Source organism: Podarcis cretensis, assembly GCF_951804945.1.
Source record: "Podarcis cretensis genome assembly, chromosome: 6".
NCBI lineage: Eukaryota > Metazoa > Chordata > Lepidosauria > Squamata > Lacertidae > Podarcis > Podarcis cretensis.
In genome coordinates this window covers 64,468,517-64,494,837 of record NC_137175.1, presented here as the reverse complement: position 1 = coordinate 64,494,837, position 26,321 = coordinate 64,468,517, and the positions used below count along the sequence as shown (strand labels likewise).

The 26,321-nt window shown below is 40.0% G+C and overlaps 1 protein-coding gene across 3 annotated transcripts in view; it reads right to left on the bottom strand.

Annotated features, from left to right (window-relative positions):
• The window catches only part of MIER1 (MIER1 transcriptional regulator), a 39,739-nt gene that overhangs the window by 7,542 nt on the left and 5,876 nt on the right, over positions 1-26,321 (bottom strand). For 2 of the 3 annotated variants that reach the window (XM_079982039.1, XM_079982040.1), the window contains exons 2-9: positions 20,117-20,141; positions 18,091-18,236; positions 13,265-13,411; positions 7,120-7,240; positions 5,606-5,670; positions 4,371-4,443; positions 3,324-3,475; positions 2,816-2,897 (exon numbers count right to left, since the gene is read on the bottom strand). In XM_079982039.1, the coding sequence (XP_079838165.1) occupies positions 2,816-2,897; positions 3,324-3,475; positions 4,371-4,443; positions 5,606-5,670; positions 7,120-7,240; positions 13,265-13,411; positions 18,091-18,236; positions 20,117-20,141 (811 nt within the window). Of the gene's footprint in view, positions 1-2,815; positions 2,898-3,323; positions 3,476-4,370; positions 4,444-5,605; positions 5,671-7,119; positions 7,241-13,264; positions 13,412-18,090; positions 18,237-20,116; positions 20,142-26,321 lie in introns of those variants that run through there. The other variant, XM_079982038.1, reaches the window with a different exon arrangement.

Below are 26,321 nucleotides of genomic sequence, written 5' to 3'. Positions count from 1 at the left end.
AATATAAGCCATACCCTCAAATAAGCCACACCTTTAAAATTCGGGGGGGGGGGAGAGAGAGAGAGAGAGAGAGAGAGAGAGAGAGAGAGAATAGCCAAATATAAGCCGCTCCCTTAAAATTGGGTTACAGGCTTAAAATCGCTGCGGTTGGTAGAATTCTAACTCCGAGCCCATTTAAGCCTTTGATCTTGCAAGCTCATACAATTGCTCAAATGGCAAAATGCTATTCAACTGCTACAATTCCGTAGGCACTCACACCTGCAAATGGCAAATGAGCAGTCTTGAGCTCACAAATCAGCAAAAAAACATTTTTTTTTTGTTCCGTTTTACCGTATGTCTGTTTCAGCCTTGATATCGTCAAAGCCCATTTTTGTAAGGCTGCAAATTTAAGCCGCACCTTAACTTTTAACAGTTGGAATTTGGAAAAAAAGTGAGGCTTATATTCAGGCCAATATGGTATCGGGAGAGGTGGTCCTTGAGATTATTGCATTCCTGATCCATTCAAGGCTTTATAGGTCAAAACCAGCACTTTGAATTGGGCCCAGAAACTAACTGGCAGCCAGTGTAGATGGGTCAGGATATACATTATATGCTGAAGCTATCTTGTCCTGATGATCACCCTAGCCACTGAATTCTGCACCAGCTGAAGTTCCCAAAGTGCCTTCAGAAGCAGCCCCATGTACAATGCATCAGTTGGAATAATCTAGCCTAGAGGTTCCCAGAGCACAGACAACTAAAGTTGGGCTATCCATGTCCAGATAGGGGTGCAGCTGGGCCACCAGGCGAAGCTGACGGAAGGTGGTCCACACCACTGAGGCCACCTGAGCCTCAACCAACAGCAAATGACCCAGGAGTAGCCCCAAGCTACAGACCTACTCCTTCAGAGGGAGTGTAACCTCATCAAGACCAGGCAACCTCCCATCCATCTGGTCTAGGGAACCACCCACTAACAGTGCCTCAGCTCTAAGTCAAAAAATTAGCCAATATACATAGTCATATGCAGACATCTCTTAACCATAACTTTGGGGGGATGGGTGGAGAGAGATTGAACAGGAGAGGATTGTTTACTATTACACAAAAAGCACAAATGGGGAGCGAAATGCTTGCCTTGTTGCACCCTGTGCAATCTTATCTAATTTCCAGATCACATCAAATGTTGTATTCTGCTGCTTTAATCTTTAAGTTGTTTTCCCCCAACAGTATTACAACATAGTATATATTAACCCCACCTCCACTTTATATATGAATGAGACAGATGTGTGCATAGTTGCCGTATCAAATCTACTTAGGCATATATGTTGTAGAAATAAATTAATTTTAAAAATTGTCCAGTAGCACCTTAAGAGACCAACTAAGTTTGTTCTGGGTATAAGCTTTCGTGTGCATGCACATGAAAGCTTATACTCAGAACAAACTTAGTTGGTCTCTAAGGCGCTACTGGACAATTTTTTATTTTTATTTATTTATTTCGACTGCGTCAGATGAACACGGCTACCTACCTGAATATATGTTATAGTTGGACAATTTTACAGGTTATAGTTGGACAATTTTATGAGGACTCAGTTATATTTAAAGAAACTAGAACTTTTAGAATCACAGAATTCTAGAGTTGGGAGAGGTCTACAAGGGTCATCTAGCGAAAGGCAGCTAAAGCGTCTCTGCCTGATAGCCACCCAAACTCGGATTATTCCTCACCAAGGGAGGAGAGTCCACCACCTTCTGAAGCAGTCCATTCCAATCTCAAACAGATCTTACTGTCAGAAAAGTCATCCTAATGATTATTTAGAATCTCCTTTCTTGTTATTTTTATCTTTTGGTTCAGATTCTACCTTCCAGAGCAGCAGAAAACAAGCTTGTTCCATATTGTGACAGCCCTTCAGATATCTGAAGATGGCTATCCTAGCTCCTCTCAGTCTTCTCTTCTCAAGGCTAAACATACCCAACTCCCTCAACTGTTTATCTTAAGGCTTGGTTTCCAGACCATTGATAAATCTTGGTTGCCCTCCTCTGCACAGATTCCAGCTTTTTGATATCCTCCTTAAACATTTGTCCCTACTGAAATGCATTTTGATAGTTTTGGCCCAGTTCTCCAACCTGTTAAAGCCATTTTGAATGCTGATTCTATATTCTGAGGCAGCGTTTCCGAAAGGTACAATAATCGTATATGCCTTTTGAGTTTTGTCTTACCACTGCACCACCTTCTCAGGCGAATGTAATTTGGGGCTAGTTTTAATAATATTATTTTATATTTGAATTGTTTTATGCAGCTAAAAAAACCTATGATGAAGTAAAACAAAAAAATTATGCTGCCCACCCTTTGAATCCCTTTCATGTACCCTAGGGGGCACACGTACAACACTCTAGTGGCACCTGCAATTTGATGAGCATCCCATCTATTCCTTCATTCAAGTCACAACACCAGGCCCAGGACAGACCCTATGGCACCCCACTTGTCATTATTTTCCAAGAATAACGAGGAACCATTGATGTGCACTCTTAGGGTTCCATCAGTCAAACATCTACAAATCAACATAATAGTAACTAATAAGTACACCTGAAGGGTGGGAAAACTCTCAAGAGTACCTTTCATTTCCTTTTGCATTTTTTCATTTATTTTGTTTCACTGAAATATTTACAATAAAAAAATTAAAACCATAAATATTAAACTGAATTATTTTAAGATCTCTAAAATAATGGATGGATGGAAGATATATATTTGATATATTAAAGGGCTCTTAATGGGATTGTAATGTTAGGAAGCTTTTTAAATTGGCTGTTTTCATTAAAGGTATTTTTAATGATAAAATATACATACCTCGGGCTGCTTTTACATTAAATCTTAATCTTCTTAGTGCCTCTTCTATATCAAAATTGCATTTCACTAATTCATACAATGCCTGGGAAAGAAGGAAGAAATTATGATCTTCTCAACTATTGTTTAAAAACACTGGAACAAAATCAGTTGTTTCTGTTTTTAAAATCCAGTGTTAAGACAAAGCTAGATCCTGCTGTAGAATCATAGAATCGTACAGTTGGAAGGGACCCTGAGGATCATCTAGTCCAATGCCCTGCAATGCAGGAATATGTAGCTGTCCCATACGGGGATCAAACCTGAAACCTTGGTGCTACCAGCACCATGCTCTGACCCACTGAGCTATCCAGGTAAGGAACATAGATTTCATATTTCCCAATACATATAAAATTCTGAATCCTGCACCACTCAAAAACATTAGGCAGCCAAGATGAGGGAGTATAATGTGACACACAACAAAATAACCACCAGGAATTTTAAAGCCACTAAGAGTTCCAAGTGTCTTAAATACCTGCTCATTGTCTTTAATATGAGATCCTTCAGGAATTGCATCTATTCCTCTCTCATCACCTGTTCGTCTAGAGGCTTCATTAAGGAATTCGATCACTTTCTCTTCAGACAAGTAATCTGGATTCCACAGCAACTGGTCATCATTTTCATACACTAAATTAGAGAAATCAAGACATTATATATTGTCTTAACATCATCTACCTTTAAACCTATCTACCAAAATTCTTTCCATTTACCTCCAAAACAAGCCAAAATGCTAAACAGACTTCCTTGACAGCATTTCTGTCAATAATTCTACACAGAATGTATGGTTTTCTCGAAAAAAAACCAGACTTATTTCTGAGTAGATAACACAGGGCTGAGCTGTAAAGCTGGCAAACCTGAAGAGTTGAGTTCTACTGGTTCCCTAATAATTGGCGGCAACTTGAAGGATATATATTCATTGGTGACATTATGCAAAGTCTAACTCTTGTAAATGGGCAACTCAGTTCTATCACTTTGCTCTGATGGGAAGCTGTGTGCAACAAAGTAAGTATTCACTCATCATTCATGACAAAAAGCATTGGGGATTGAGACTTCTAACATCTTTGCTTCCTCAGCACCTGCCACCAGAGCCAAACGCTACAAGATCAGCAGGTGTTGCCCAGTGATGAAGCCCTGGACTATGAGAGTCTTAATAGCTGTTACTTCATCTGTCAGTTCCAGGCCAGGAAATTCAGCTGAATACAATTATACTATTGCCTAAATAAATAAATATTCTTTACACAGCAGTTTTCCAGTAACCAAAATAAAGATTCTTATAGAGATTCACTAGGTCATGAGCTTGTTTCTCATTACCATTTTTAACATGATAAAATTAATGGATAGTAACTTTTACCAATGGAATTAATGTGATAATCACATTGCAACATTATGAGAACTGCTAAAGTTTACCTCAATCATGAACCTCATTGGCCGCCTTTTCCCCTAAACATCTTACCTCAAATTTGTCAGATCTCTTAATTTGGATCAAATTACCACCACAGCATTAACAGCAATTAAAGTTTACCTTTTTCGTTTTCTTTGTATTTAGATATCCCAACTGGAATTTCAGCTTGAAACATGGAGCCCACCATGATTTCCTATATAAAAAAACACATTCACAATAACCAGAAGTGTAATTGAGCACCCATCTGTTGCTATCTATGTATATTATTAAAAAATATGTAGGTTTAACACAATATGAATGCATCCAATCACTAGAAAATGCAGTTTGAGAAAATTACCTCACTTTAATGAGGTAAGTACTCTGTATTGAGGTAGCACCATCCATTTAACCTGTGGACAAGCTATGAAGTGACAGCAACGTTCCCTTCTGAACAGTCAATTATCTGTCAAAGTTGTTCAGTGTGCGGCTTTCAGATTGGATAAAGATGATAAAAAGATGTGGAGTTGTATTGTTTCCATTTTTTAAAGTGACACAAAGGTGCAGAAGTTGCCAACAAAAACATGTTTCACAATACAGTTGATTTGTCTTCTTATATACTACTTAAAAGTAATAAATAACCCCAAGGCAGTTTCCATCTAGCAAATCAAATGCCATCAATAAAAATAACAGCAAATAACCAACAACAATCAATTCAACAGTGCAAATTGAGACTAAGAATCAGGCATGCCCTTCATATGCTCATGTGAACAAGTGCCCTTCACATGCAGTGGGCACCCATTAGAGATATGGCTAAGAGGAGGAGGAGTTCAATAACTGTGGCACCACTAAAGATAAGGCCCTGCACCAGGTCTCCACTCAGTGAACTGCAGCTGCTAGTTGGACCACCAGCAGAGTTTTCTGCCAAATTCAAGAGTGTGGGCTGACATGGGGAGAGGTGGTTCAACAAATGTGTACCCACAAGACGTGAAGGGCTTTATATATTAGTTTAAGCACAAAGAATTGACTCTGGTAACAAATATGAAGAAGTTCAGATACCACAGAATAGGTTTTACATAACATTGCACATAACTGCCTGTAAGGACTCCTACAGCCACATCCTGCACTATCTGCAGTTTCCAGGCAGTCTTCTAGGGCAACCCAACATAGAGGGCACTACAGTTGTTTGAACAGGAGGTGGCCAGAACATGCAGAACTGTGGTGAGGCTGTCTCATTCCAGAAATGGCCTTAGTGGGCACACCAGCTGGAGCTGAAAATCGCTCCAAACCCTGTGATGCCTGTACCCAAAGGGCACTCCCAATGTTCTAGAATACCTTCTTTATTTATATAGTAGCCACATATGCTAATATAGTATTACCTTTTTCCAGTCTTCTGAAGGAATATAATCTTCGTCTTCTTCAGATTCCTCTTCTATTTCACTGTCTATATACAAAAACCAACAACTTTTGCTTAAATGTTAATAGCTACTCTGAGTCGCATTCCTTCAAATACAGTATATCCTAGAGACAGTTTTCTCAAAGTTAATTGGGCATTGAGACATGATGTCACAACCAACTCTATGTGACGACTTGTGGCAGAGATCTCCTTACTGAGTAATACAAAGAACTGTAAGAAGCAAGCAGATTACAAATTTGTAAAAAGTCATTTAAATATCTGTGAACACCATGGCAATGCATTTACCAAAGAACAGCTGCATATGCAAAGTCAGAGAAAGCATGAATTTTAAAGTTTGAAATAGATTTTAAAAGGTTTTTTAAAAAATTACATCCCATGTTGCTGAAACCATTTTTGCTAGCAGCCAAACAGCTAGTGACAATTACTATAAAAGAACACAGTTCTGATTGCTGTCAACAGTATGTTTTAATTCTAGTGAGGCCACTAAATAAATATTGGGCAGATTCACCAGAAATTGTGCAAGGACTGCCACTTGTACAACAGGGCTTGGGTCAGAAGAGCATTACAAAAGCTTCCCTTTCCTTACCCTGCTCTCCAATGGAAGCTAGGGACACCTCAACCTTCAGGAAAGCACCTCATTTTCTGTAAATCAAACAACTGCATGTTCTGAATCCTCTACATATCCAAGTCTGATGAACAAGAACCACTGATCTTGGTGGTTAAAACTGAGGAAGCCAGCTTCTAACATTACTGGGGCTGGGGGGCAGGGAGAAACTGATTGTAATGTGGGGGAAAATATTTCTGCAAGTCCCAACACACATGCTGAAGTCCTTCCAGACATCTGAAAGGAACTAAAAAGGCTCACTTCACTGCCTTTGCCTCTCACCAGATTTGCCAAATAAATGTTTAAATTTCTAGCTATTTCCTTATATGTATGGAGCCAACATGTATATTACAGATTTATGACCTGGCCCAAAATCTCCAATCGTTTCATCATTTCATAGCGTTCCTATCCCCACTAAGTGCCAGCAAAAGATTAACATCCACAGAATGCATCTTACAAGATCTAGGAATGATCTAAATAGGTTGAGTTTTCCACAGCTTACTAACCATCACTACAGTCCTGCCCCTCACCCCCCCCCCCATTTTCTCCTAATAATTCCAATATTTGCCAAAGAGCATACATACAAAATAATTAAAATAATTAAAATAATTAATTAATAATTAAAATGTGCCTATATAATTGTTTTTAAAAAGGAAGAACACAAACAAAATTACACCTTATTACTTGCAAGCAGAAACTTGCTTTTGGCACTTGTGAGAGTACTTAAGCTATGGGAAGTAAGGAAAAGGCTTATCTCATTCAGTTTTTGGTATGAGAATCCTCAAACACTTATATGGGATCAAATTACAAGAGCTGTTAAAATGTCTGAAAACAGGTTTAGATGACAATGCTTAATACTTTAAAAGACATACTTGCATCAAAGTATTTACACCGCCGTGGGCGAATTATCTCCTGTACAGCAGAGGGCACTGGATCATCGTTGGAGGACTGTGTCTCATCCTCTTGACCAGATGAATCCTTTATGACCTCCTCCTTACAAACAACGAAACAAGACAGCAGCGATTATCATTTCTCCCTACTTACACAAGTTAACATACAAAATAAAATTGGTGTAAATGACAGTGCATCATAACCCATAACAGTAAGAAGTGATGCCTTAAAAACCAAGTGGAAAAGAAAAATGAAGCAGATTAACAGACTAAAATCATACATAAGCTGCACACTGAAAAAAGAAGTTTAACATGTTTTTTAAAACTGAAAGAGGCACAGCAGAGCTGCTCAAAGATGGCATTCCACAGTACCACTGACCAAAAAGGCCCTGTCACATCCCCACTCAGGACCAAAAAAGGGCTTCTGATGCTAATCTTAATATCTGGCAAACTTCTGCAGCAACACAGCTCCTGAGGCAACCTGGTCCCAAGTCATTAAAGGCTAGAACCAATGCTTAAATCTGAAGAAGCCAAAAGAAAAGAAAAAAGAAAAGAAAGGAAAGGAAAGCAGCTACTGTTTGCTAATATGTTGTTATTTTAAAGGGGGAACTTGCAATCTGAAATCTACTTTTGGCAATTGTAAGTGCAGATTTAGGGATGGGAAGTAAGGAATATGCTGCAATCTTTCATCCCCAGCTAGCAATCTGGCCCAACATTTTTTACTAATTGAGGTTTTCAAGGCTTTCTTTAAAGGAAAACCAACAGAGACAGAACTGCAGTAGTATAACCTGGAAGTAACTAGGGATGGATAACTGAGGGTGGGTCTGTATTGTTCATTAGCTGGCAAATCACCACTTTGAGACAATCTATCTAGGAAAAAGCAAAACTACTGAAATAATGTAATATAACATCATCACCGTTACAGAATTAGAGTTTGAGGGGTTCCATTTAGCGCAGACTTCACCAACCTAGTGCCCTCCACAGCCAGCATGTTGGCAAAAACTGATCTAGTCCAATCCCTTGTTTGACCTAGGGCATCCAGATTTACAGCATCCCTAACAAACGGTTGGACAGTGTTCTTGAAGCTACGAACATGAGTTTGACCAAGCTGCGGGAGGCAGTGGAAGACAGGAGTGCCTGGCGTGCTCTGGTCCATGGGGTCACGAAGACTACACAACAACAACAAATGGCTAGCTAGTCTTGGCTTGAAGACCTCCTATAAGGAAACAAATACCACCCCCTATGCCAGGGATGACTATTGTATGACTCTCCAGATGCTAAACTATAACTCAGGCATCCCCAAACTCAGCCCTCCAGATGTTTTGGGACTAGAACTCCCATCATCCCTAGCTAACAGGACCAGTGGTCAGGGATGATGGGAATTGTAGTCCCAAAACATCTGGAGGGCCAAGTTTGGGGAGGTCTGCTATAACTCTCATCAGCTCAACCCAGCAGAGCCAATGGTCAGAGGTGATGGGAGGGTCTCAGGTTTACCACCTCTGATTTGTGCAACTGATTCTTTTGTTGACTTGTCAAGAAGTTTCTCATAATGTTCACATGAATCTACTCTCCTGTAACTTAAACCCATTAGCTCTAATCTTGTCCTCTGGAGAAGCAGAAAACATTTTATTTTGCCCACTTGCACATGACAGACTTTCAAAAATTTGAAGAGGGCTATCATATCCCTCCTTGGGCTTCTCTTCAGGAGGATAAACATACCCAGTTCCTTCAACCTTTCCTACATGCTGCCATCCTCTAAGCACATTCTAATGTATCAATTTTTCTTACTGTGGTGCCCAGAGCTAGAAACAGAAGTCTAAATGAGCTCTGACAACTGCACAATAAAATTGTAACCATTACTTCCTGTGCCTTGCAAATTTTTGGAAATCTCTGACTTGGTTCAGTCTATAATTGTATTCATGTATTGCAGATGCATCACACTAGTTCAGCCTATGATCAACTTCAGGAGGCTCAGAAGGATACCATGGTTGATGGTATCAAAGGTAGTTGAGAGATCCAAGAGAAGTAATAGGGTTTCACTCCTTCTGCCCATCTCCGGTGCAGGTCATCCACCAGAATGGCCAACAAAATTTCAATTCCAAAATCAGACCAGAAACCAGCATGGAACAGATCCAGATACTAAATCATGGCATGTCTAGATGAGATGTTAGAACGTACTTGAAAGCTTGCCCAAATAATCCAGTTTTGACACAGATCAAGTTGACTTATTAGAGAGACTTCTCCATAGGTACAGGAACTATGCCATCTCTTAAAGGCTTTGGTCACCTCTAAAATACAGAATGGCATACCCAGAGTACCAAAATAAAATAATAATAATAATAATAATAATAATAATAATAATAATAATAATTTCTATACCGCCCTATACCCACAGGTCTCAGGGCAGTTCACAGGATAAAAACACAATATATAAGCACAAAATACATAATCAAAATAAAAACAAGAACTCAATAACCCCACACAAATAATCAGAGAGAGAAAATAGAACTTAAAACACACATATACAGTAATTGTAATAAAACATAAAAATAGGCACCCATCAGGCATCATGAAGAAGTAGATTAAAAGGTCAATTTAACTGTCTTTCAAATCAAAAAATTTTAGCCATTGGTTTTTTTCCAATTGCAACCATTCATAGAAGCTCTTTGATCCAGTGGAGGCTTCCATGAAGGGGCACTGGGAGGCAATTTTCTCTTACTCCCCTTTCCCTCTGCAGCCCTTGTCCCTATCCCCTCAAATGGGAAAGCAGTGAGCATGTAAGTGGTAAACCTCAACTAGTCAAACTGCCTGCCATGTCAGCAGGAAAAATTAACTGAAAAGTATCCATTACTAGGAGCCATGCTAGTTTTGATTGCAATTTCTTTTAAGCAGTTTTAATGCTGTATTTTGTATTACTGTAACCTGACAGTGCAGGGCATGTAACAAATCTAAACAAGAAGTGCTCGTAGCAGTTCTCATCTCTCTCCACCTGGGACAGTTCTTCTGCCAGGCAATTTTGCATATGCAATGGTGGCAGAAAAGTAGGTTGTTTTTCACCTGCCATCACTTACACTGCAACATGGGCTCTGTGTTAGGTTGGATACTTTCTAAAACTTCTGCCACCTGTGCTCCAACCATAGCACTAATCATTTCATTGCCCTCAATTACTAATTAAGTCAATTTCTTTCAGCTTAAATTATTCAGTTATATACCAGATGTTTCACTGCCACAGAGGAACACAACACATGACAACAACAGAACAATGGAAGTTCAGTTAATACTTATAACTTGCCTTATAGTCTTTCCCTATAGCTTTTCACCAATCACTCAAGCTGTCCTGAGACACATACCGATGAACAATGATGTGAGCTATTTTGTGGTACCTCTGGTTATGAACTTAATTCGTTCCGGAGGTCTGTTCTTAACCTGAAACCATTCTTAACCTGAGGTACCACTTTAGCTAATGGGACTTCCCACTGCCGCCAGCGCACAATTTCTGTTCTGAGGTACAGTTCTTAACCCGAGGTACTACTTCTGGGTTAGAGGAGTTTGTAACCCAAAGTGTTTGTAACCCGAGGTACCACTGTATTTTGCAAGTTTGTATTGAAAAATCGAGAAAGCTGATGATTTGTTTAGATTAAGGTTTCTTAAAAGTCTGAGACAAATTGCCATTAACCACCTAGTCAGAAGCACAAGATCTATTTAGTACTCCACTCCCCCTGAGACAATTATCCTGGAGTATCTAGTTATAGTTATACAATTTGTCAAAGCTTCTGCAATTCCTGACAAAACACAAAACATTCAGATGAAATTGCCAAGACTGGAATATGAACCTCAGGAGGCACTCAAAGAAAAGAAAAAATTGCAGCAGAGTCCTAGAAAGAAATTTTCTGAGAGTATCTCTTTACACCAGCAATGTCTTACTTGCATTATTTACTGTGAAAAATGTGGGGGCAAAATGTTCTAAAGAAAACTTAAGGTTCTTTATTCCACAGCATCACCAAAGCGATAAAGCACTGCCCATCACAGGTAATGGAACAAAAGGGGCAAGACAATATGCTTTAGTAGACAAAACTCTGATGGCAAAATATTACGCAATGTTTTCAGTAACCAAGTGTTCTTTCTTGGGTAAACTTTCTGAATGATTCTCTGCACTATCCTAACCTGTAGTATGTTGTACAGATTTTTTTTAAAGGTTAATATGGAAATAAGTCATGGAATTTGCCACCTAACTGCATGTTTGAATTGAACAGTAAATGCTATTGGCAATGGGAATGAGAGATGTGTTTGTGATCAACTATCCAGAGGACACTGTTATAATGCGTGGCAAATAAATTTCTGAATAAATAAATATATAAACTGCCCCTTTTTGTTTTCATGATATAAGCTTGCTTTAGTGCTATCCATAATGTTTATCTCAATAGTTTAAAGCAGGGTAGACAATATACTGCTGGACTACAAATTCCATCACGACTGAAATATTTTTCCTTCGAATTCCAGCTTGAGGTCAAACCAAGATCCAAAAGAAAAATGTTCCTTTGAATCCCTAGTCTGAAATTGAGTGTTCCTGATTCTTTCTCTGCATCAAAAATAAGTCAACACTTTTGGAATTTTGCACCTTTTTCTATCACTGTGCAAGAAGGCAGAAAAGACGGACAAATTCAAAAAGTGCTGACTTTTTTTTTTACATGTTTGAGTTCTTCTTTCTTTTAGCCATAGCTTGAACTTGTTTTAGTTTTTCTTAATGCTTTAAAGTGTTTTAAATATGGTTTTGTGGGGGGTTGTTTTTGTTCTATTGTAGGACGCAGGTGGCGCTGTGGGTTAAAGCCTCAGCGCCTAGGACTTGCCGATCGAAAGGTCAGCGGTTCGAATCCCTGCGGCGGGGTGCGCTCCCGCTGCTCGGTCCCAGCGCCTGCCAACCTAGCAGTTCGAAAGCACCTCCGGGTGCAAGTAGATAAATAGGGACCGCTTACCAGCGGGAAGGTAAACGGCGTTTCCGTGTGCGGCTCTGGCTCGCCAGAGCAGCGATGTCACGCTGGCCATGTGACCCGGAAGTGTCTCCGGACAGCGCTGGCCCCTGGCCTCTTAAGTGAGATGGGCGCACAACCCCAGAGTCTGTCAAGACTGGCCCTTACGGGCAGGGGTACCTTTACCTTTACCTTTATGGTCACTTTATTGTTCGCCTGGGCTCCTTAGGCAAAAAAGAAATTTAATGAAGGAAAGCCAACATTTCTGCCCCAAATATCATATATGATGTCAGGCTTGAGAAAGAAAGAAAATGGCCCGGTAGGCCAACTTCTCAGACCAGGCCAGCCTAATGAGGCCCTAGGCTAGTTGCCCCAGCATTACACTACTCAGATCTTTCTGGGACTGTTCACCCATTTCTTGACCCTCAGATCATACTCTAAAATGAAACTAGGAGTAGATATTGAGCTTACATCCTTCCTCACTCACTTTCCCCAGCAACCAAGATTAGTCTGAAGTTCAGACTACTGATTGAACTAAGGAGATTTGGAGAAAGAAGCATCAAGGTAACGTAGTCATTTAAATGTAAGCAAACATAGGTTCTTCATTGTCCATATGTTATTCCCAGGTAAATGGAGTTTAGGGATTTAGTTGAGATTCCTGCATTGCAGGGGGTTGGACTAGATGATCCTCGGGGTCCCATCCAACTCAACAATTCTATGTTTCAGTGACTCCAGTGTCCATTCCATCCCAAGTAAATCTTTGAAAGCAAGTACATTTTGTGTCCTTAGTTAAAGGCAGAAGCTCTTTAGGTTTTTTCTATAATCAAGGAGTATATAAATGTTATGAAATAAATTCAAAGGTCAAAAGAGAGAGTATGCACTCATGCACACACAACAATCACAGCTATGCCTCCTATGTCCTATAGCAGCAGTCAGTTCCAGCTTTCCCTTTTGGCCTTTATCAACCTACACACACACACACACACACACACACGAAACTAGGAACCAAAAGCACAGTCCAAGTTTAAATACTCATCTTTACAGCAGCTTCACTAAATAATACCAGCTTTAAGGAACAGATATGCTAGCTTGCCAAAAGCACACAATAGGAAGCACACAATAGCACAGACCAAGTTTTCAAATTAGTAAGTCTAACTCACTTTATTTTCTCCACTGCACCCACTGTTGTTATCATTATCTTCACCCTCACCCTCCTCCTCCTCCTCCTCTTCTTCCTCTTCTGGTAGTGGCACAGTACCATCATAGCCGTAACGGCTAAGAAGCTCATGAATTGGCATATCACCTTCCTAAAAAGAATTAAAACAGGAAATTATAATAATTCCATGAATTTTATACCAATGTTGTAATCTATAGGCTGCCTGGTCAACAGTGGCTACAACTGTCCTCTGGAGAGCAGATGTCAGCCTGCATGTATTGTCCTCTGACTCAACTCTATCCTGCTCTTTTCAAGGCAGAGCAAAGACAGGATGAGGCACTGGTGCAGTTTGATACAATGATACCATGACAATCTACACCCCCAGGCACAAGAAAAGCAAAATCATTCCCTCTATAATGTTTCCTGCTCTGAATATGTAGAGAGAAAATAGAACAGAGACTGATCACTATCCCTTTTGTTGGACTTGACAATGCTTATGATGAGGACAAGGGGCATGACAATTGGAGCAGGGGTTGGGTGATCTCCATCTTAGTAATTAGCAGCAAAGTTCTTTTACAGTAGGCACAGATTACAACACACACACACACATATAGAGCGGGGAGGGTTTCTACAGAATGAAATGACAATAATATCTAATCTTCAACAACTAAGGTGGGGGGGGGCAAGGACATTGGGGCGGGGGAATAAGATTTATTGCCTTTGACATGATGATCCCATTGCTCTGGTTGGAAAATTTTCCCCCAGAGAAATATTTTTGCAGGTCAACAATGGATTTACACCAAAGAATAGAGAAATATTTTCAGTCCAAGGGCTACATTCTCTTCTAGTGCTTGGTGGATCCAGAGGAAAGAATGGTAACAATGAATGTACATATTACCTTTGTACATTAGGTTAGTTTCTACACACGCTCTCACACACCCCTCTCTATCCTCCATCCAAGGAAGCAAGATTATCAGAATTCACGGACACATTCTAGCCAGGCAAAAACACTCAAGGAGAGTGTGCAGTTGGGTCAATAGAGGTGTGACGGGGAGGGGAAAAGAGGAGGTGGCCTCGGGAGGAACTGAGCTACCAGATAAGAGTGGTTTGGAGTGATACATTTCGATCAAAGTTCTCAACCCATTAGGACTTATATCTCATCACCCCTGCCAGCATGCTGAAATTTATAACTTATGACTGCAGAGTTAAACTGAAAATGTTACAGAAAACATAAGGGGGAAAAACAAGTAAAAGAAACACGAAGAAAACTTCATTGTTTTTCCTCCCCCCCCCCAAATTATTTTTATTAAATTTCCAAATTATTACAAATCAAACCAAATTAATTTCATACAATTTCTTAAAATCAGGTTTCCTGCTCCTGTTCCAAACTCACGATCGTCATCATTTCATCGCATAGCCGCATCATTTCTTATTTAAGTCCAGCTGAGAACCTTCATTTGCCGTTAAACCATTCTTCCAGCTTGCCACTTCTTTCACCTTACAAATAGCACCTCCATAACATTTTATAAATAATTGATCGATTTCACCTGTGTGGTCCTTCCTATATATTGTTGTTCCAGACCTGGTGTGCTGGGTGAGTTAATCACTATCTTCCATTGTTCAGTTCTTTGCAGTGTTTATCTGGATGGTACAAAGTTACATTCCATTCCTTCCACTGTTTACAGACTAGCGTACGAGCTGCAGTCATAAATAACTCACAAAGTGCATATCCAAACTCCGCCATTAAAATTCCGCTCTGGAGTTCTTCCTTAGCACACAGTTAAAAACAAGATCTTTTCTCAAATTCAGCCTCTTTACTGCATCTGTTCATTATTTTTTCTCCCACTGCATTTCTCCAACAACAGTCCATGAATGATTTTAAATAAAGTCTATTCAGCATCGGTCGAGGGGGGAGGGCATAGTAAAACCTTGTAAAATTCCTTGTTGAGCACAGACAAAAGCCTCCCCCCTCTTTTCCAAAATAACAAACAGAATAACATGGCAGCGGCTACACATGTCCTTTTCATTATGCATGGGAGGACAGGGAAAAAGGAGACCACTTGAAAACCATAAGAAAGTACAAAGTACCTTGTCCACTCCCTTTTTTCCCTGGCTGTTGTAAGGATTCTCAAGCTTCAAATAAAACGCCAAAGAAACCTTCAAAGATTCAAGACCAGTCCTTCGGGCAGCTAACTGATTGCAGTCTATCGGCATATGTCAGTCCAGGAGCGCCTCTTGATTAATGCCAATTGTCCGAATTTTGGAGGAACCAACCACAAATCATGCCAGAGACGGAGGCTCGTCCATGGCAGGGACACACACCCAGGTCGCACCCGCTCTGCCTTTCAAGTTGGTAGACACAAGCTTGAGCGTCACAGCAGGATGCAGTGAGCTCCCCAGACCCCACTAGGGAACAATGCCAGGATTTTTGCCTCATAAATCCTGGCTTTTCCCTGCCTAAACCTCCTTACTGCCTGCGGAGGGCAGCGAGGAGCTACCACCATTGACTTGTGACGGGACTGGAAAGCAACTTCATTTTCTTCAATTCTCATGATTTCTTAGGTTTATTATGAGGATTTGTAAACATAGCAGTTTAAGGTTTTTCACACCTTGTGGATTAGGCTTTCAGAGTATCACCTAAGAAGCTTAACAACTGCACCATAGATTTTTCATCTGTGTCCAATAAAATAATATGCAAATCATATTGTTATCCAATCATATGCAACTTAACTGTAGTTGGTTGACCAAAGTATTTTCCCAAGGCTATTCTTAATATGAAATAAGCTTCTTAACATAGCTGAGTGTATGCAGTATTTTTGGCACACATAACCTAGTCTTCCACTAAAATTCAATGCTTCTGACCTTCACTGTTCTTTTCTATGAAAACTGACATCTGATTAGTGGTATAATACTCCATGCCAAAAACTGCAGCACTTTGAAGAGATACACATTTTGCTACTACCACTTATAACAAATATTACAGTAAGAAATCTGAGTTCTTGGCCATGTTTATGGTTGATAGAAGATGCCACAGTGAGTCTCAGGTTTGGATGCTCTACCCTCCAGTCTCCCCCCCCCCCTGCAGTTGGGGGTTGTTTGGAAGCTTTTGCCTTCCATTTTTGTTAACTGTGGTTTGTCAGGTTGTCTGTGGCTACTATGTTTTGCACTAAGGCTGCATTTGTACTTCACAGTAAGTCATAAATCATGACTTACCACACACATGAGTGAATTGTACTTGCTTCACTCCTCCTTGCTTGCACGGGGAGAAAACAAACCACGTTCACAGCCTGAGGATTATCTCTCAACAGGGAATAATGGTCTGTTCCACTCCAAACTACAACCAGGAGTCAAGAATTAACCTTGGCTTACTAACTATAGTTTGTTGGAGTCAAACAAACTACCATCCTGTTTAGATTTAACACCAAGTCAGGGATCTTAATTTGTTTTCCCCCTGTGTGAGTGCATAAAGCAGACTCATTCATGCATGATAAGCCACAGTTTATGGGTTCCCATGAGGTACAAATGCAGTGTAACAAGGATTAATTTTAAATAATGGGCTATAAAGCTGTTAAAATAATCAATTAGTGTTGCCATACGTCCAGGTTTTCCTGGACATGTCCTCTTTTTGGGGGGCAGCACGCCCATCCGGGTGGATTTTTGCATTTTACATGAAGTGCCTGGGTTTTGGGGGGTTTATTATGACCATTATTATTAGTAGTAGTATTATCTGTGTTAGGGTTGTACTTGGCCTTGTGATGTTTCCGGCAGCTGCCAGGCTTGGCACAGCCTTCTCGGGGCCACTTAGCCTCCCATCATCTGGAGACGCAGCATCTCCTAAGCAGGGGCCAAAGACAGCAAAGGTAAGAGAAGGGAGGGAGGGTGGGAAGGAGGGAGCAGGTGGGTAAAAAAGGTTCAGCGGAGGGGGCGAGCAACGGAGATGCGAGATGATGGTGGGGGTGTCTCGAATGGGTTCGGGTTTTTGCTCTTCAGACTATGGTAACCCTAGATGACATGGCAAACTCATCCGCACTGCATTGAGCATGATGTGCAGATATGACCAGTATGCTTACTGACTGACAGCAGAACCTTTAATGTTCTCATTACATTGCTAATCTGCTCACTCTTATTCCCTAAACCAGGCTTCCTTACCGTTCCTTAGGGCTTTACAACTCATCCTAGGAACTCATTAACAAGTTAACTGATTAAAGGTATTTTCCCCCCTTCAGAATCCTCTTACTGAAATACTATATTTTTCCCCAAAGCACAACTTTATTAGGCAGTCAAACTGGCTGCCCACACAAAATAGCTTCCAACAAGTCCAAAAATTTATGTCCCCATCCCTTGGTCCAAAACTATTATTAATTTCAGAATTAAATAAGTAAGCTACATAATGATGAAAACTTTAAAAATGCAATAAACATAAATTTAAGAAAAGTGAATCAATAAACTGGCTTAAATTAGACATACTTTAAAACAAATGAACAGCCTTATGAACTTTGTACTTGATATACACTATAGAAACTATAATGGTGGAACTACCCTGAAAACACCTAGTGCCAAGGATAGGGAACATGAGGCCATCCAGACATTGCTGGACTACAACTCCCATTGGTTATACTGGCTGAGGTTGAAGTCCAAGAATTGAAGAGCCACAGGTTCCCCACACCTACCCCTATGCCTTTCACCCAAAGCCCATTTAACACAACCCCATTCTGCTGTTAACTAAGAAATGCATCTTTTCCCAGGTAATAGAATGTCAAACCATTTCCAAGACAAAACTACTTCCCAAACAAAATAGTGTTTTGTTCAAAAATATTTTCTAGCATTTACCCTTGTAAGATCTTCTATTTCAGAACTGAAGTTTGTTTCACCTTCCATCATTTCTTCCTCTTCTAAAGTTCGTTCATCATCAAAGTCATGAACCAGCATGTCAGCCGTTGGGTCAAATTCATGGTCATCTGATGTTGCAGACCCTCCTACAATTTGATTAACCTCACAGTTGATCACATTGTAAACTTAAGTGATAAAATCATTATTACCACATGCAAATTATTTTAAAACCAAGATTAATATAGCAGTGAAACTTTTTGCAAAAGCCAAATCTCTAAATAATTAGTCAACCAATAAATAAATAGTGTTATTTGAAGGCTACAGATTCAAAAATCATAAAGCATGAACATTGGTACTAATAAGTGCAAGCCTATACACAATTCAGAAGTAATTCCTAGGGAGTTAAATAGAACTTACCCCTAGGTAAAAGACTGTAGCTTATAACTTTACCCAGTGTTACAAAGCAAGATATAGGTAGGTTTTTAATTCATTCGCAGAGTCAAGCTATAAAGCAGTGCATGTATAGAAAACTATGACCTCATAATGTTGGCTTCCTGCTGGATTTTTAGCTTGAGAGTAGAAGGTGGAAAGATCAAATGTTCATGTTTTTGTGATGGGAAGTGCAAATATTTTCCTATAATCAATACTAACCAGCTGGCTGTCTGGCACTTTGGAAGTGCTGTGCAAAATCATTTGCAAGTTCTTTGCCTTGGAAAGCACTTGCACAGCACTCCCCAAATGCTCAATAATTTTATTATAATAATTAAGCGCCTGATTACTAGGCACCTGGGAAGCACTGTGCAAAATGCATTCCGAACTGTGTGCTCAGTGCTTCCTAACAACAAGCAGCAGGTTGCTGGACATTTGGGAAGCCTTGCACCCAGGGCAGAACAAGCCCTCTGAACTATTACACACCATTTCCATAGACTAACTTTGGCAGAGGTCAGTCACCTGATTTCATTATGGCATCAGATAGTGAGGTGGGTGATCCCACCTACCTGCCAAAGTTGACTTGTGAAGGTCTGGCCTCCCAGGCCAAAAAAATTCCCCCTCCTACTCTACAGCATGAATCATACAACTCTGCACTTGCCAATACCTAGTGGATGGTGCAGAATACAGCACTTCAACAACAGGGCAACAAAAAAATTATTTAAGCACATGACTGAAAAGAAGCCTGTAGTACACAAACTTTTATACTTTGGACTACAGTGAGAAGAGATGTCATACTATTTTATCTGTTCCACATACAGATTTTTGGGAAGTGCCCAGTACCCTGATTCACCATGCCCAACATGTATAATGTACTAAGTCTAACCCAGTGTGGATTCCTGGTTATTCAGTTCCACAGAAAAAGGACTAGCAGATCAGCACAGGGGGAGCCCCAAAATTGGGAATACTACAGACAAACACAGTTAAACTTGATGACTTGCCCCTACTTCATTTTTAACAATACTGCACTAGCTGTGCAAGAAAAGACTTTCATTCTGGCAACCTTATTTTGAACAGTGGAAGCTGTCAGACTTAGAAATACAATGATTTGTTAACATGGACAAAATTAGCTGTTAACAAGGATAACCCCTGGCCCAATCATACTATGCCTGAAAGGGCTCAGTACTAGTATAAGACTGCAAGTTGCTAATTTCAGCCAGCACTAGAACATGACTTTATCCATGACAAAGTGGAAACTTTTACCCCCTTCTTAACAAATTCATGCATGGGATTCTGAAATATGTCAGATAAGCACTGAACCACCTTTACCATAGGTGGCCATTTTTTGCCCTAGTGCAAATTCAAAGGCATGTTAATGGCAACTGTGTAAGAGCAACATGGCTCACCCATGTTTTGCTTAGCAGAGGATGAAAATTAAGATGTAGGAATATCCCCTCAAGACCAGATTCTCTTGCAGAATAGAACATAGTTAATTGCAGCAGTTACTGTGTATACAATAAAATATATTCAAGTCTCGCCGGTTATAAAGGGCTCACTTTTCTATCCAAGCTTTGTAAATATCAGAATAAAACTTTACCTGGGCTTGCAGACTCAACAGAAGGCTATCAAAAAAAGGAAAGAAAAAAAGAAAAATGTTATCAGTGAACAATTGCCAAATATTTTGCAATACATTGTGAAATATTAAGCATAAACCTGAATATTTCTGACTTTCACTGCAAAATTTCAATCAATCATATAACAGCCTAGATGTATTTACGTTTTGAATAAATAAATATCTGACAGAAAACACACTATACCACAAGACTGACACTATGTAACAAAAGACCATAACATTTACCCTTTGTTAAAACATAAAAACAGTAAGAACTGAAAATATGTGTATCACAGGAAGTTACTCTAAACTGCATCTTACTTGGTATAAGCAATGAAAAACAAAAATCTGTCATCATTTCACATGAAAACTTTTAACAAATGCCATTTCTACTTTCTAGTTTTTAAAGTTTGATAAAGCAGAACATATATACGTGCAAAAAGCCACAACCATGTGAGGGCGTTCACATTTCATAATGAATGCCTCACTACATGTTGTTACATCATGATAGTCCAGTAAAACAAGGTTGTGTTTTAGCATTCCTGCAACATACAGACTAGCAATGTTCAGCTCAATGCAACACAGCTTTTTCCATCCCTAGCTATTATTGGAAATTGTTTAAAAGTAAGCCGCTCAACATGCAAGACACATGACAAATAATATCAGTACACTGTGTGTTTAAATGGATCTCCAACCCAGTGAAAGAAATTAGCCAGACGTCAGGAATGTTTTGCGACTGGTGCAGGTTGAATTGCAACCACGTGGGGATCCGTGGATGCCAGGTTGGTGACTGGGGAAAACAAAATGGCAGTCAGAGAAGGATATGAAATATTTTCCTTGAAGCCTGAATTTGTTTTATTCTGGATTTGATGTTTTAATGTGTTGTAAACAGTTTTGAGATTTTTTTCCTTTAAAATATAAAGTGGCATAGAAATGAAAATAAACAACAACACCAATATCTGTGGGGGGGGGGGAGAAGACATTCCATTGTGGTGACTGTAACCTAGGTTTAAGGTGCCATTTGCTGATTAGCTTATATAGCTGAATTTCTAACACTGACCTCCCCTCCTTTTAAAAAATTAGCTTTTCAAATGTTACAGTCAACAATTCAAACACTTAACAGTGTCATTTGTGTTTCTACCAGCACAATGATCATTTTATTTTATTGCTAGTTGTCTTTCTGGATCACCCTTGTTCCCAAAGGAGCCCAAGGTGTACAATATAACATAAAAATAAAAATATTAGGATTCACCTGCACAAAAACTTCTGTTTGCACAACAGGGTTCCCCTTTCAACACACCCCAATTGGCTCTGGAGGGGATCAAAACAGCACACAAGGGCAGGAGACATGGGATTGTTTTATCTGGAAAGCTGCAATGCTTGCACAGATGAAACAAACGGAAGCCCACAGCACCGAATTCCACCAAAAATATACATAAGAAATAACAACAAACATACAGTCAACTTGCAACTTTCACACCATTAACTTGCACAACCTCAGCTTTATGCGCGCGGTGGCCAGCTAGCTGAAATCACACAAATGAAATGTATGCAAGGCATAGAGCTTTAAAGCTGTTTTTCAGTATGGGAAGAGCTTTTCGCCTTGCTTACCGGGTTCTGAGAGACTCTTGCGACATCTCAGAGAGCCCCACAAGATCTTGAGAGAGTCCCAGAGCCCAATAATTAAGGCAGAGAGCATAAATGCTCTCAGCCTTGCATGGGGGGCAAGGCTGCTTGGCGTCAAATGGTTCCTTAAACCAAGGTTACAGTCGCCAAAATGGAATGTCTAGCTGCCATTTGGGGGAAAGATGGCTCTAAAGTCTTATTTTTCAAACAATGGACTGACTGTGATTATCAGTTAAACATCTAGCTAGTTTAGATGACAACCTTGAGCTAGGTTAAGAACTTTGAGAATTTAAGAAAAGTCACTTGATTGTCCAGTTGACTTGATAAAAGTTCACATATAAAAGTCTACGTATATATTGGCCTACGTCTACCTCTTTTTCTTAATGGTGAGACAGACCGTTCATAACGTAAGAATATTCTTCATAACTTTGAGCAGGGTAGTGATGTGGGGTACAACAAGCTACAACAACTAACTATAATGTTGTTCACCGCTCCTGTTCAGGTTGCACAGAAAAAGCATTTTGGTTCCTGAAATTCATTCTAATTATGCAGATAAAATATAACTGATAGAATTCTACAGTATGTAGTATTAGTGTGTGAAAACTGTTAAGATCCAATGATTCCCAGGCATGCACCTTCAGATGGTGATGTCAGGCACCATCCTGGCACCCAGGCATCTTCACTTGGTCACAAGTGGCTGACAGCCAGGTGCAGCATGTGCCTGGTTCCTGGCTAATTTTGATCACTGTTTGGCACTGAATGCCTCATTCAAAAGTGAAAAGTTAGACAAGAGGCTGGAGATCTTTAATCACTATCTCCTATAATGTTAAAATAAACAGTTATGGGGAAGGCAACTTAATAGGGGCTGTGGCATAGGGGCTGTTTTTATTCTTTAAATGCACCCAAAGCTGCTATTTTCCCAGGGGAGAAACAGAGATTCCCATATTATGGCTACCTGCTTTCCTGGTAACAGAAATAGTAGCAGGTGGAGGGATTTGGATTAGAAGAAGGCACAGGGAAACAATGAGCCCTTCACCCAGCAATTGGAAGGCGGCTGTGTGTGCTTCTAATTTAGATTTTTTTAAAAGAAGATCCCAGTTATGGCTCTCCTGCATTGGAGACACACATCCACCTCACATCTAAGCTACCCATCACCTGTCTTATATACATCTGTACTAACCAGAGATCTCTACATATCAGCAGTGAAGAACATTTGGCCCTCCTGATATTGTTGGACTTCCAACATATGAACCCCAGACAGCAAGGCCTAATGGTCTGGGATCATGGAGCTGTAGTCCAACAACATGCGGACGCACGAAGTTCCTCATCTTCGCTATGCCTCATTGACAAGTGCAGGTCACACTGAGGCATTTTCAGCTCTGAAGTTACCGTATTTTTCGCCCTATAGGACGCACTTTTTTCCCTCCAAAAATGAAGGGGAAATGTGTGTGCGTCCTATGGGGTGAATGCAGGCTTTCGCTGAAGCCTGGAGAGCGAGAGGGGTCGGTGCGCACCGACCCCTCTCGCTTTCCAGGCTTCAGGAGAGCCGCAGCGCCAGCCCCACAAGGTCGGGGGACATCGGGGAGGCAGAACGCCGCCATCCCGCTGTGGTTTGGAGGCTGACGGCGGGGAGACGCGTGCTTCTCCCCGCCGCCAGCCCCGCAAGCTCCAGGGACAGCGGGGAGGCGCAGCGCATCTTCCTGCTGTCCCCAGACCTGGTATGCAGGCGGGCGGCGGGGAGAAGAGCGCTTCTCCCCGCTGCCGGCCCCACAAGCGCCTGGGGGGGAAATAAATTTTTTTTTGTTTATTTCCCCCCCAAAAAACTTGGTGCGTCCTATGAGCCGGTGCATCCTATGGGGCGAAAAATACGGTACATTACACAGATAAGGAAGAAGCAGTCTGGATTATTTTAGTCAAGTACTTTAACCGTATTTTAGCAGGGAATGGATTGTTTCAATTTACTAGATAAATTAACAGTAGTTAAAATTGTATTTTTTATTAAATAATCAATAAAACTTAATTTTTAAAATATATCAGATGACACTGTAACATAAGAGCGTACAATTTTAACTATTCTCGTGAATGTGTGAGTTATTTCAGGCTTAAAGAGAATTTAAACTTGTTCAAAAAAAGTAATTTTTTGGATAAAAAAATTACTTCAAAATCAATTTATTTTATAACCACAAAAAAACACCCTTCTTATTTTTAAAACATAACAAGTACATGGTTAGCCCATTCTACAAAACAAGTATGATACACGTCTTAGTTATGATTTGTGCGGGGATTCGAACCACCAACTTTCCGATTGCCAAGCCCTAGGCTCAGTGGTTTAGACCACAGCGCCACCCGCGTCCCTCTATCTCATAGGTATCTACACATAAATATTTTTTTTTGAAGAAAATCTGAGTCATGAGAGCATGGTCAAGTATTAAAATCAGGTGATTTGGCATGGAATGACCCTTCAATCAGTTTTTGTCTGTAGCTGTGAATCCATGTGCAATACTGGCAATTTTGCTTGTTGGTCTATTTTACACATCACTCTGACTAAAGCACACCAAAGGGTGAAAAATGCAGACACTGTTCCGCCACCTCAGTTTCCATTATGAAGTTTTATCAATATCAGTGCTCAGATACAGTTAATAGGCTGCACATCTACTGAAGGTATAATCTACAGAAAGCTGCTTTGCTGCAAAGTAGACTCAATTCAAGCAATGACCATTTCCCTCTCTTTTGCATTGCCTGTCAGGGTGCACTCAGATTAATAGTAATTTACCTCATCCTCAGGCAAAAAACTCCACAAACTACAAGCTTTTGCAGGACAACACAGTTATCTAATTCCTTCACAACAGTACAGTCACGCCAGCACTTTCAAGTTCTCCATATTATGATTGTCCAAGGTAATGAACCACCACCTTAGGAAAAGATTTATTCTTTACCTTTACTTATACGTGATATTAAGCTGACTGTCCCTGTACACTCAAGAAGATAGAACCATGTAGTGTTCCAAAAGTCATATTGAAACCTTAAAAATGCCTTTCCAATAGTAAGAGCTAGCCGATCTAACCGGAAGAGTCCGCGACCAGAAGGAGGAGGAACTCCACGAAGAATGGAAGAAATTTAATGATTATTTAGCTAAATTAACTGGAAATAGCTTCCAGATACTTATTGGGCTTAGGATTGTATTTATGTTAACTGATAAAATAATATGTTTAATACAAGAAGGAGAAGAATTAAAGATGTTAATGTTTAATTTAAAGGGAATCAAAATTGAGATTTGGAAAAGCGTTATAAGGATATACAATGAAATTCAACTAAGGGGAAACGAGGAAGTCGTTTTACAAAGTCAATAACTACTATTTTCAATAAGGGTATGATTTATGTTTGTTATGTTTTGTTTGTTCTGTGTTTTTGTTTGTCGTTAATATTATAAAAACCAATTAAAAAATTTGGGAGGAAAAAGTTCTCGTGCAGGTGCATTTATTATTTTAGAGTAAGTAAAGGATGCTGATGTTTAAAAATGGAAATCACTGTCCATTCAATGTTAAAATTCTTTCTAATTTAGTGTAGTCAGCTGAAAAGACTTACAGAACAATCCTAACTATAGGAAGCCAGCAAAACTTACTTGTTAACATGGTCTAAGTTACCCCTTTTCCAAACCCTGTTCAAGAGGTGGACTACTGCTAGCTCAATCAGCCTGAGCCTGGCAGAGGAATGTCAGCCAGCATAGCCCTGGCTGAACCTAGCCTCATCCAGCTCAGCTAGAAATCTGATCACCTCAGTGGATCTTGGGTTTACATTGAACTGTACAGAGGGGTCTGTGCACCTAACCTTGCCAGCCTCCACTGGCCTCTAGTTAACCACCATTTGTGGAAATATACCACGCCATTGGCACAGAGCTCCCCCTTCCAATCAACAAGCGTAAAGTGTGCAGAAGTGCCATTGGTGAGATTCTCCGAGCGCAGCAGGTTTGTGGATGCAATGGTAGCCTCGCCATTCTGTAAGGCCTCACTGGTTCAAGTGGGGAGTTAGCATTGCTCCTTAACAAATCCTGTTGATTTTAACAGGACCTAATTTCAACTAATTTAGTCTAGAGCTAATCCAAAGACAGAGAGTTGTAAGGTCAGTTATTTCCTAGTCAGTATTTATCATGAAAGATATTTTGCCTAAGAGAACTCTTAAAAGTATAAAATTAACAAAATTTTATTTGCTTTGTTGCAGAAGCTAAATGCTTGAGGTATTTATTTCTGCCCAAAGTAAATTATGTGACATCTGGCCTAGATGCATATTTATATTGTTGCTGGTTACAATTTAACTCAAGTTGTGATTATTTTTAATTCCCGCCCCCCAAAAAGATCAATTTGCAAAAAACTCTGGTCCATGGGGTCACAAAGAGTCGGACACGACTAAACAACAACAACAAATGCATACTTGAGTTAAATTTTGCATTATCCCTTGAATAAGGAAATAATGATCTATGACTACGTGCAGACTTTCTTGACATGGGAATTTTTGTTTATTTCCTTGCTACATTTGTATCCTGTCCTTCCTTGAAAGAACTCTGAGC